The 12,610-nt window shown below is 38.2% G+C and overlaps 1 protein-coding gene across 4 annotated transcripts in view; it reads left to right on the top strand.

Annotated features, from left to right (window-relative positions):
* Positions 1-25: 25 nt before the first annotated feature.
* LOC309604945 (centrosomal protein of 78 kDa-like) overlaps positions 26-12,610 on the top strand; it is a 58,779-nt gene continuing 46,194 nt past the window's right edge. Inside the window, exons 1-5 of one of the 4 annotated variants that reach the window (XM_082340058.1) lie at positions 26-528; positions 1,440-1,496; positions 2,438-3,816; positions 4,723-11,497; positions 11,782-11,892. In XM_082340058.1, the coding sequence (XP_082196184.1) occupies positions 11,464-11,497; positions 11,782-11,892 (145 nt within the window). In that variant the 5' untranslated portion in view covers positions 26-528; positions 1,440-1,496; positions 2,438-3,816; positions 4,723-11,463. The other 3 variants (XM_082340057.1, XM_082340056.1, XR_014231168.1) reach the window with 3 other exon arrangements.

Raw genomic sequence — 12,610 nt, 5'->3', positions numbered from 1 at the left:
AGCCCCACCCCCACGGGGCCGCACGCAGGCTTAAACCGCAGCCCTGCGGCGCGGAAGGTGTTGAGGCCGGCGGCGACAGCCGTCGATGCGGGGGCGCGGGAGCGCGGCATGGAGGGGCCTGCCTAGGTGGGGCCCGTGGCCCTGCGTCTTCTGGCTGCAACGCGGGTCCTGCACACGCTGCGGCGCTGCAGCCGCCGGGCGGTGGGCGCCCGAGGGGCTGGGTGGTGAGCCGGGACCCCCAGGCGGGTGTGGGCATCGTGTCCGCAGCCAGCGTCCCCGAGGCCACGCTCTGGCCGTGATCACTCGGTGAAGCTGTGCCGCGACAGCGTGGCCGACTTCTGGCCCTGTGAGGGCCTGTGTGCGCTGCAGGACTCGCTGCCTCTGCCGGCCATGTGCGCTTCCCTGCAGAAGGGCCTGCTGGACTTCAACGCTGACCGCCACCTTGGGGTGGACTGGACGCCGCTCTTGAGCACCCTCTGCCCCTGATCTGTATCCAGAGCTTCTTCCAGCCACGGCTTGGCGAGACAGGTTTGTAGTTCCCGCTTCCAGGGGCCCTCGTGTGGGCGCTGCGAAGAGGGGTTTTAGATGGTGCAAGGTGGAGGGTGGGCACTAGAACCGGTGCCCAGTGCCCGGGTGTGTGTGCACTAGATAGGGCGTGCGGCTGAGGACCCCTGCCAGCTTGGTGACCTCGGCTGAGTGCTTTAAGGCTTCTAGGTCTCAGTGTTCTCATCTGTAGCATGGGCTTAATAGGACCCACTCTCTGTGGAGGTTACAAGGTCTCACTCTGTTAATGCTTGTAGACTCTACAATGTAGAACACTTAGCACAGTTTGGAGCATCGTTAATTGTTGCACAGATGTTACCTGGTCTGTTGAATGACTTTGCCTTGTACACACCAAAGCGATTAGGAAATTGATATATCCCAGCTTCATTTCCTTTCCATTAAAACAGGGCTCAGGAAAAAAAATTTTTTTTTCAATAGTCATATCATATAGTGGAAAGAGCACCAGTGTGAAGGCAGCTTAGGGTTTGAATTCCAGGGCTTATGCTCTCTGTGGCCTGGGCAGGTTTCTTTTGCATTGCAATCCCCACACTTGTAAAATGACATTAAAAACCACTCTTTCTGTGGGTTCTTAGAATTAATTAAGCAGGTTATGTGTGTAAAGTATCCTGGCACTTGAATGAGTTGTCAGAACCACGGGCTGCTGGAGACTATGCTTCTGCCCTAGGTAAGCTCCCCTTCTACTGGGTGGCAGGTAAACACAAGCACAGTAGTCAGTGCTCTGGAGGAAGTGAGTTCTGGTGCTACAGAGCACAGAATCTCTTTTTTCTTTAATTTAATTTTTATTTTATATTGGAGTATACTTGATTTACAATATTGTGTTAGTTTCAGGTGTACAGCAAAGTGATTCAGTTATACATATATCCATTCCTTTTCAGATTCTTTTCCCGTACAGTCTGTTACAAGATATGGAGTAGAGTTCCCTGTGCTATGCAGTAGGTCCTTGTTGATTATCTATTTTATATATAGTCATGTGTATGTTAATCCCAAACTCCTAATTTATCCCTCCTCCTCATCTTTCACCTTTGCAGAGCACAGAATCTTGGAAGGGAAAGTTCAGGGTAGACTTCATGGAGGAGGTGCCATTCTTTCTAAGGATATGTAGAAGCTCCTGGGGTGCCAGGACGGAGCAGTGTGTGTTAAAGATTGAGAAATATAAGAAAATATGGCAAAACTAATGTACAGGACTGGAACTCAGGGTTTGGGAAAGAAATGAGAGTTGATACTGGAAACCTAGTGAGGCCCAACAGAAAGGGGCCTTGTTTGTCCTGTCAGAAGTTTGGATGTTTATCCTGAAGGCTGTGGGAAACACCAAAGAACAGTGAAATGGAATTCTGGTTTAGAGGCTCACTGGGACCTCCATGTGGAATGCAGTTGATTGGGTGCAGGGTGAATTGTAATCTAAGGGTCCCACTTAAGTTATAAAAAGTTGGACTGGATTTTGGAGATCTGAGAGAGAATGGGTGAAGCCTGGTGACCAGTTAGAAAAGGGAGGACAGCAAACGTGGGTGACAGTTTACAGCTGCATCTTTTTGTGAGATACAGAGCACAGTAGAAAGGGATTGGGGGTGGCGAGAGGATCTTACTTCATCTTCAGTGCTTTAGAGGGTCCTGGTAGATGGGTCTGGGCCCAAGATACAGATCTGGGCTTTTTGGGAGGACAGGTGTTTGAAGGCATGGGAGAGACTTAGGTTATCCACAAGAAGATCCAAAGAATCATAGGTTTGAGAGTTTTTTAAGTGGGTATATTTGAGGATGTTTATAAGCTGAGAGAAAGTAGCCAGCAGAGGAAGGGTGTGAAGATCTAGGAGAGGAAATGATTGTTCATTTGTTTTTGAAAAGCTGAATACTTATTGTGTGCCTAGCCCTCTTCTAGGATCTGGGGTTCACACCATCTGTTATCTCTCCTGCAAGGACCGTTCAACTCATCCCCTGGTGAAGAGAACTCAGATTATTCTTTGCATCCCATTCAGGTGTAAGAACTGTTCTGTACCTCTGAAGGGACTTTACTTAACCAGAGTAATAAGTTAGAAATCAAAAGAAATTAGAGCTGGAAGCGACCTTAAAGGCCACTGTACTTAATTTTGCCTAATATTTTACATTGAATATAAGAAAAATTTATTGTAGAGCCCATTCTCTTCAGAGTTCCTTCACTGAACTTTCTTTATGTCTTGCATACAGTGGATCTAGCTTGTAAATTTTGGCCTCCTCTTAAATTTGCTTCTTCATCCATATTACATTTTGCCCAGACTATGGCAGAAACTCCTGGGTGGTTTCACGGCCCCTGGGCTCAGTTCCTCTAAGTTCATCTGCCTACTCGGGTTAAGTGATCTTCTAACATAAAAAGATACGCTTAAAATAATGCTGCTAATGGCTTGCCCACACAGAGTTAGTGCATACTAGCTGCCCAGCGTGTGCCCTGTCCAGAGTCGTTTAGTCTGAACTGTGCTCGGCCAACCCTCATGGGGCTCTTTGGCCCTGAGGAAGGGGAGCTTTTTGTGATCACTCCCTTTATCTAATCGGTCCTTCAGCAGCGAGACGCCTTTTTCTAATCAACGGAGGCACCCTTACTCAGCCAGTGGTAGTCCCAGGCCTCATCACCTTTGGGATACAAGCCATGCTCTCTCCCAGGCTTGCTTTGGCCAGCATCTCTATTTTCCTTTCTGTCTCTTCTCGCACTTGGACCCCTGGCCTTTAGTCATCCCCACCTGCAGTATTTACTGTGCCCAGCAGGAATCAGGCTTGAGTGTCTCTTCACAGATGTTCCCTCTGCAGTTAATGCACCTCCTACTCCAACTCTGCATACTCTCATCTTTCTAGATTCTACTTCAGGGTTATCATGAAGCCGTCACTTAGATATAATTTTTTGCCTCCATAGGAACCTCTGTGCATAAAGGTTATGTTTACTTATCTCATGTGATTGAAATTTTGAGTTTATACATCTTCCTTCTTAATGAAGGCTTTAAAGGCAGGAGTCGTTTCTAATCTTTAACCCAGAGCAGATGCTTTTTTATTTATTTAGATACTTTTTAATGATGATAAAATGTACGGTTTAAATCACTCATTTTACAATAATTTTGCTTTAGGTTGTGACAGAAATAAAGTTTACAGAAGTCGTGTTCCTGCGATAAGAAATAAAGATGTGACCTTCCAGTTGTGTAAAGCTCATGAATGCTGTGTAAGTGCGTCGGGTGCGCTAAGGAACCTGAAGCTAAATGGGCTAGTTCTGAGAGAGACTTAACTATGTTAACAAAGGTAAGCCTTCATTGTGTCCTGCCAACATTTGATACTTGCTTTTGGGGTAAACTAAAAAAATAAAATTTTAAACTGTTCCTCCCCATTAAAGGGATTGAATAATTGACTTCTTTGGTGCACCTGTGTCTTGAGAACCGTCCAGTTGGTGATGGAGGTTTAGAAAGTGAATTTCAGTCTTGTTTAAGTCTCTTCCCATCAGACTGGTCTCGTGATTTCCTACACACCATGTCTATCTACCTTTTCCTGTCTACCTTTCCTTGGTGTTGTTCATGCCTGGATTGTCGCCTGTACCTGCTCAAACCTTGGTCCATTCTCATTTGTACCATGGAAGTTTGTCATGCTGGATACTGTCAGAATTAATCTTACTTAAGTTTGTGTTAAGCCACAAACCACACGTTTTGTATATTTTCTGTTTTTTGTGTTTGTTTATATTTCTAAGGTTTCTCTTCAAAAAATATTATGGGAAGGGATATAGCAAAACATAAAGAGCAAAAAAGTCATCATTTTCTTTAAATTGTTAGAACATCTATCTACAATCATAATTATAATGCACTGTGGTATGTGTTAAAATAGGAAATATATGTAACGTCCCGTAGGAGCAGCAAATTCAGTGGTGTTGGTGAGGGTGTGCCATGGAAGTAATCACAAAGCAGGTGACTCTTCATTGGGGTCCTGAAACATTAGTGCGCGTGCCCTATGTCCAGTAGTGGTCTGAGGGGGTAAGGAAGCCTGCCTTTCAATTTGAGGGAACAGAGGGTTTGAGGTCCTCTCTCTTCTATTGCTCTAGTATACTGCATAGCAGCTAATAAAATACTGTGTTTATAGTTGACATTTAAATCGCTGATTGATCATCAAGATTGGCATGTATCTGCACCCGAATGTTCATTGCAGCACTATTTACAACAGCCAGGTCATGGAAGCAACCTAAATGCCCATCAACAGACGAATGGATAAAGAAGTTGTGGTACATATATACAATGGAATATTACTCAGCCATAAAAAGGAACGAAATCGAGTCATTTGTTGAGACGTGGATGGATCTAGAGACTGTCATACAGAGTGAAGTAAGTCAGAAAGAGAAAAACAAATATCGTATATTAATGCATGTATGCGGAACCTAGAAAAATGGTACAGATGAGCCAGTTTGCAGGGCAGAAGTTGAGACACAGATGTAGAGAATGGACATATGGACACCAAGGGGGGAAAACTGCGGTGGGGTGGGGATGGTGGTGTGCTGAATTGGGCGATTGGGATTGACATGTATACACTGATGTGTATAAAACTGATGCCTAATAAGAACCTGCAGTATAAAAAAACAAACAAAACAACTAATACTAAACTTTCATTGGGTTATTTGTATGGAAATATGTTAATATAAATGTTTCAGACATTACATGAAATTTCTAAAAATCTTATATTTGTATTTGTATGGAAATATGTATGGAAATATGTTAATATAAATGTTTCAGACATTACATGAAATTTCTAAAAATCTTATATTTGTATTTGTATGGAAATATGTATGGAAATATGTTAATATAAATGTTTCAGACATTACATGAAATTTCTAAAAATCTTATATGTTCTGGTATAATGTTATAAGTAATAATCCTAGTTATTACTTTAAAATGTATATCTCAGAAATAACTAATTTTCTTGTCAACTGCATTATTATGAACTTTCATCAAATCTTTAACCGTGGTCATTTTTAAGTCTTTTGTCATTTACAGACAGTTCTGGGTGTACTCTGATGATTTTGCAAATATGTTCCTATAAAAGGGTTTCATCTTCAAGAAATTCATGGAAAAGACTCTGACAAGTACAGGTTTCTGGTAACGGACTGTACTGCTGAACTGAATGAATAAGCATTTTCAGAACTCTAATGAAAAACTGATGAACTCATAAAAGTGCTAACAAAAGATCAAGATAAAAAAAAAATTAATTACATGGGACTGAGTGAACTGATGAGGATGAGTATAATTTTTGTGACTTTCTGTCTGAATTTAAAAAAAAAAAAAAAAAGATTGGCATGTATCATTGGAAATGAAAATCGGAAGAGTCTTATGCTTTTTAGGTTTTTCTTTTTTTTCCTTTTTCTCAAAAGTATGTAGTACTTTACTGAGTGGTTGGCAATAAAGTTTGCAGTATTCAGTGTATTCAGTTTTAGTACCTAAATAGAATTAAACTGTTGCTGTAAACTGGAATAACACTTTGTTACTGACAAGTTTTAGAATGCATCAGTTCATCAGTTACCTGTTTGGGAAGATTGTAGTTAATGATTTTAAGAATGTGGCTATAAACCTTCAATTGACTCAAGAAAAGCAAATAAGTCAAGATTGACAAATGTATAGGCTCTTCATCTTATTGTGTGTGTGTGTGTTTTTTTTTTTTTTCCTTTTAGTTATTTGTCAAGGTATAAAGAACTCTATCACTCTTAAGACAGTAAACTTCATGGGCTGTAATCTGACATGGCAGGGAGCAGATTACATGGCCAAGATCTTAAAGGCGATTTTATGTTTAAACTTTCATGAAAACATATGTGATTGAAGCACATTACTACATTGACACAGATGGCCATTAATTTTTGTCTTTTGATACCTGTGAGTGCATCTTCACGTTGTTGAAAGAATATGACCAGTTTTCAGTTTGGGATCCTACCATTTAGTAAAGATAGTCCACTTAATTTTAGAAATAAGAGATTTAATATATAATACATAATAATACTTTTATGTATTTTTAGTTACTGAAAACATTTATTGTGATGCTGTGAAGAAACTATGCCATTATAGTCTTCAAGATTTAAATGAATCAAGTGTCTATTAGCTGCTGTAGTTTATAAACTAATAAAAATTACTACATCAGCAACTTGTAAATACAGTTTTTAAACTAATGCCTTAACAACTTTACAGTGGTTATAATTACTGTATTTAGGCCTAAATTATTTAATAATTTGACATGAAGCCTTTTTAGTAGTTTGATGGTGCAGATCAGGGATAGGTAAACTATGACTTGTGGGCCAGATCCAGCCCGCCGCCTGATTTTGTAAAGAAAGTTTTTATGGAACATAGTCGCACCCATTGTTTACATGGTAGCTATGGCTACTTTCAGCCTACACCAGTGGGGTTGAGTAGTTGCAACTGAAACTGTATAGCCCACAAAGCTGGAAATGTTTAAATTTAGATTTTAAAAATTGAAGAATTCTTTGAGCCTATACAGGGCAAGTCCATTGACCCCTGGGGGAGAAAACAGTCAAGAACTTGGGTGCCGAAACCAAATGGCCTAGGTTCAAATTCCTTTTCTCCCTTTTCATAGCATTTGACCATGGGCAAATCACTTAACGTCTATGCCTCATTATGAGGTTTAAATGAACTAATTTGTATAAATAGTGCCTGGTGCATACTAAGCACTGTGTAAGTGATTGCTGTTATTTTTGCTTGGAGCTTTTATAAGCTATTGTTAAGAGGAAAATGACACTAATGATTTTCCTTTTAGAGTGTCAAAGGCACTTTGAGTCTTTTATTTTTTCAAGACTGTAACAAGACTTTTTTCATTTAAAGTCAGTGTTCCCTGTTACCAGAATTTATTTTATGAATGTAAAGAATTGAATGTCTTTAAGACAAGACTTGTGGTTAAATGTCAAACCATTATTTTCCCAAGGTACATTAAACTGGCTCTGCATAGTCCAGGCCTCTAAAGTTTGTGTGCATACCCTAGGTAGCATGTGAGATCCATTTTGTAAATATAGTTTTTAAAATAATGCCTGGGATTTCCCTGGTGGTCCAGCAGTTAACACTCTGTGCTCCCAATGCAGGGGGCTTCCGTTCGATCCCTGCTCAAGGAACTAGATCCCACATGCAATAAGTAAAAGATCCGGCAGGCCGCAACTAAAGACCCGGCATAGCCAAACAAGCAAACAAACAAATAAATAAATATTTTTTAAAAATAAATAAAATAAAATAATGCCTTAGAAGTTAGGAAAAGAAAATATTAGAACCTATTTAGCTTTGTATCATTTAAAAAATATCTGTGTAGTTTATAATGTACATAAATTATATGTATAGAACTTCGTGTATATAATTTGTTAAAAAATAAGATGCATATTAAAAAGTTTTCTTATGGGTTGCCCAGTCAGGTGGTTGGAGACCATTGGAGGACAGAATGATGACATTTAGAGCCTCAGCAATGATAGAATTTAGAACCAATTCCCTGACTTAGAAGATAAGGAAAATAATTCTTAGACTGTAATTGAGTTGTCCAACTTTACATAACCTGTTCAGAAACAGGTCATCCAGTGGCTGGAATCTAATCACTGACCGACTAGAATCTGGGTCACTAGGTTCTTAAAGCTGAACTGACTGTTTAATTTCTCAGGTTGATTCTCCTGGCATATATGCTTGATATGTGTGTGTGTAAATCTCTGACATATAAGCCATACTCAGTAGGCACACCCTGTTTCCTTCTTGAAGCATCTTAATTTCATCCCATTAAATCTTTGAAGTATCAGACTATCAGAAGGCATGAAGAAACTTGGGCTGAGAGTCTTCGTTCCAGGATACTTGATTTTGACTGTATGCCTGGTTTGAAGCGTATCATCCTGAACTGTAACAAGCTCATTGGTGACCTGGGTGCTCGTGCTTTTGCAGAATCTCTTAGTGAGGAATTATGGCTTGGAGGTAAATTCTAAAATTGAAAATATTGAATTTTTAATATAATATATGCTTAGCTTTTGGCATGATACTGTTGTGATAGGATTTTTTTAAAGCCTCATTTTTCTAATAGCTTTTATGTTGCTTTTAAACTTTCTCTAAGAGTTGCATATAGTCTTTACAGAAAATGCAGAGTAACAAGAGAACAATTACCTATAAACTTAATACCCAGACATAATCACTGTTCATTTTGGTGTATATATTTTCAGTCTTTTTTTTCTATAAATATATTTGTACACTTAGGGATTACTAAAATAGAATTGTAGTATACTTGCTATTTCATATTCCTGCTTTTTTCACTTAATGAGGTATAATGTAGTATTCCATCATATTGATGTCCCATAGTTTAATCAATTCTTTGCAATTAGATTTAGACAGTTTGCTTTTCCCTGTCACAAACAATGTGAATACGTTGTATATACATCTCTGTGTCCATCGGGATTACTTCTGTAGAATAAGGTACTAGAAGTGGAATGACTAAGTGTGACATATTTTTAAGACTTTTGATACACATTGCCAAATTACCACCCAGAAAGGCTATGCCAATTTGTAGTCCACCCCAAGAGTGGATGTAAAACCTGCCTCTCACAAACACTGGCTGGTAGCAGTTTTAAAAAACTGTAAGACTACAAAAATGAGTACCTCTCCCTTTTTTATGCAAGTGGGATTACTCCAAATTTTATAACTTTTTTCAGTTAATTTAGTATGACCATCTTAGCAAGTCAGTAAATTTGCATCTACTGCATCATTTTTTTGTGACTGTTCAGTGTTCCATTATATGAATATGCCACAGTACACATAGCTTATCCAATCTTGTATAAAATGTATGTCCAGTTTTTCAGTTACAAATAGTACTCTGATATATATCCTTACCTATATCTCTGACTATTTCTTTTGGTTAAATTCGTAGAAAGAGAGTTGTTGGGTCAAAAGAGTATAGACATTTTAAAGACTTTTCTTACAGAATCTTGGCTTAATCTGATAGGAGAATAACCACATTTTGTTTTATTTTGTATTCATTTGATTTACTGGTGAGGTTTACTGGCTGTTTGCATTAATTTGGCTAGTTGGTTAATTACACCCTGTGTCCATTCTTCTGTAGTGAGAGTTTGTAAGGGTTGTATCATATCCTGTCAGATCCGTATGTCTGACTTGCTATTTCTGTGTGTCATGGGGTGTTGAAAGACTCTAGTTATTTTAATGTGATGGTCCACGCAATACTTAAATAAATGACTCATGATAGTTTCCTTTCATGTAATATTTTTTAATACCTGTGCTTTTGTGATGATCCCTTTTGTTTAAATGAGTAGGTTGTTCAGCCCCAGAACTACTAGAATTCATGATCATTTGTTCTGGTTTTTGTCTGACCTTTTACTGCGAGAGTTCTTGACCATCATACTTTCATGATAGGTTTTTAGTATGTATTCTCTATTCACACATTGTTTGAATTTGTTATTATTTGTATCCTAGAAAATGGTACTTTTCTAATGTTGTACGTCCCTTAGGTTTTTAGCAGATAATTTACTAATTAAAGTGAGTTATACTTGTAAATTGTTCTTATCTCTACTCAGAATAGAGGTGAACCTAGATACTAAGCCTGCTTCCACCAAGAGCATTATTTCCTTCTTGTGCAAACTCTGAATTCTTGCAAGGAGTACTTTATTCATTTGTCAGTTTCACAAGTAATTTTTTTAATACCTACTGTGTGCCAGATACGGGTTTAGGCACTATGGATAAAGCAGTGAACCAGACAGACAAAAGTCTTGCCCTCATGGAGCTTACATTCTAGTGAAGGAGTTCAGATAGAAATGAGTAAACAGATAAGTAATATAATTTTAGATAGTAGGAAGTGCAAAAATATCTTAATGTAAGGAGAGTGAGTGGGGGCAGGTAGGACTCCATTGGATAAGTTTGTTAGGGGACAGCTTCACTGGAGAAATGGCATTTGAACGGAGACCTGAATGAAGAGAGGAGCAAGCCATGGAAGATCTGGGGTAAGCACATTCCAGGACAAAGAGGCAATGAGTATGCAGGCATGTAGGTGGGTGGAGTATTTAAGGAAAAGCAAGGAGGCCAACATGACCAGAGTACTGAGTGAAGAAGAGTGTGGTATGACATGAGGTCAAGGTGCTAGCCAGGGGTCTGATCTTGTAAAGTCTTGAAGGCCAGAGTAAAGATTTGGATTTTTCTAAATGAGTAGAGGGTTTTGAACTGGAAAAAGGCATGATCCAAATAGTATCTGAATACGGTGACCTGGTATAGAGAATGGACTTGAGAGCATAAAGAAGAGAAACAGGGAGACCAGTTAGGAGACTATCACAGTGGTCCAAATAAGAGATGTTTATGGCTTAGCTTAGGCTGGAAGTTTGGAGCAAGTGAAAAGTGGTTGAATTCAGGTTGTATTTTGAGGGTGTAGCTAACAAGTCTTGCCGATAGATTAGATGTGGGGTATGAAGGAAATGGTAACAAGGAGACAAGTCATTGACGATTATGTGTGCAACTGGGTGATATCACTTAGAAAAAGGGGGCTGATGGGATGAGCAGCTTTTGAGGGAATATCAGGACTTTGGTTTGTTATCTTAGATGCCCTTTAGGTATCTAAGTGTTTGGACAGTGCTCAGACTGTACTTTCTATCCAGAGGTATCCAAAGCCACTTTAGATGCAAAATGTTGAAAGTTGACCTTTGCTGCTGCCAAAATAGTAGCCACTGGAGGCAGTCTGCAAGATGGCATCTTAGGTGTTTGAGGAAGAAATTAGAATACACAAGGGGGAAATAAGTGTATAATTATATAATGTAGATTTCATATTTAATTTTATGGGAAAAGCAATAATTAGTTGGCTTTTGGTTTTAAATGGAAATAGCCACTTACTGGGAAATAAGTACTCTAATTTCAATTTATTTTACTTTAGATCATTCTGTGATGAAAGCAGTTATAAGAAATGTTCTCCAGATGGAAGGAGTGCCAAGTCAGAGGTATATAACATGTTTTAGTTTTCTCGGAAGAATTTCTCTTTAATGGCTTGTTTTTCTTTCTTTCTTAAAAGAAAATTATCAATTCTGCCATCTTAAAACTAAGTTTTTCATCAAATCAAATGGCTTTTCTGTTTTTGAAAATGTTGTGTGATGCTTTAATTTAGGTTCCCAGAAATGCAGATTGAAAACCTTTGATTAACTTAAAGTATCTTAATTTCCAATTAAGATCAAACCGTCATAAATTACCTGTAACTTAAATGGCATATTTATCATTTCTGTCTCAGTACCAGTGGATAACTTCTCCATCGTGAAGGAACCATCCAAAGCTGCTAGACAGAAAAAGAGAACTATAATTTTGGGAAGTGATCAAAAAGGAAAAGCTACTATTAGAATTGGTAACTCTTTCTTGTTTTTAATGTTACTAGAACTTATACCCCTTATGTTTTCCGGTGTGCTAAAATTAAAACAGCCAATATTAACCACATGCATATTAGGAGACCTATGATTATTTTGATACTTATGAGAATTTATAGAATATAGATATAATAAATGAATTTAAAGAAATGTTAATATTAACCAACATTATTGTTTGGATCTCATAAAAACTTCGTTATTTTGAAAATATTTCCTGGTTGATAATTACTTCTAATACTTTGCAATTGAAATTTGGTGTGCACTTTGATGATAATTTTAGTAGTGGTGCTTTTGAGGAATGATTTTTTTTTTAATGCAGAATTACCTTGTGTGCTATTAGAAACAAAATTTCTTTCCAGTTCCAACCTTCCCATTGTTTCCTGCTTCTTTCTTAGAAATGCTTACTTAAATTTTTGAATCAGGTAATATCTTGTTTCTCTCAATGATAAAAAAAACTTGAAATATGTATTATCCTCACAAAAGACTTCTACAGACAAGTTCATTGACCTAGATTGAACATTTTAGAAAAACAATGTTTACTGTAATGTATATTTAATTTTCCAAATGGTAGTTAACCCAGGATTTTACAACTAAGCCTATTATTTTGTTACCAAATGTAATAAAAAGCTTTTAAAACCCTTTAACAATCAGTGGTGTAAGTTTCACATTCTCCTGAATATAGAAATTTGCTATAATTTA

The sequence above is a fragment of the Balaenoptera borealis genome (assembly GCF_965194805.1).
Source record: "Balaenoptera borealis genome assembly, chromosome: 11".
Taxonomy (NCBI): Eukaryota; Metazoa; Chordata; class Mammalia; order Artiodactyla; family Balaenopteridae; genus Balaenoptera; species Balaenoptera borealis.
Note: the sequence above shows the minus strand (reverse complement) of the source record. Positions and strands in the feature narration are given on the sequence as shown.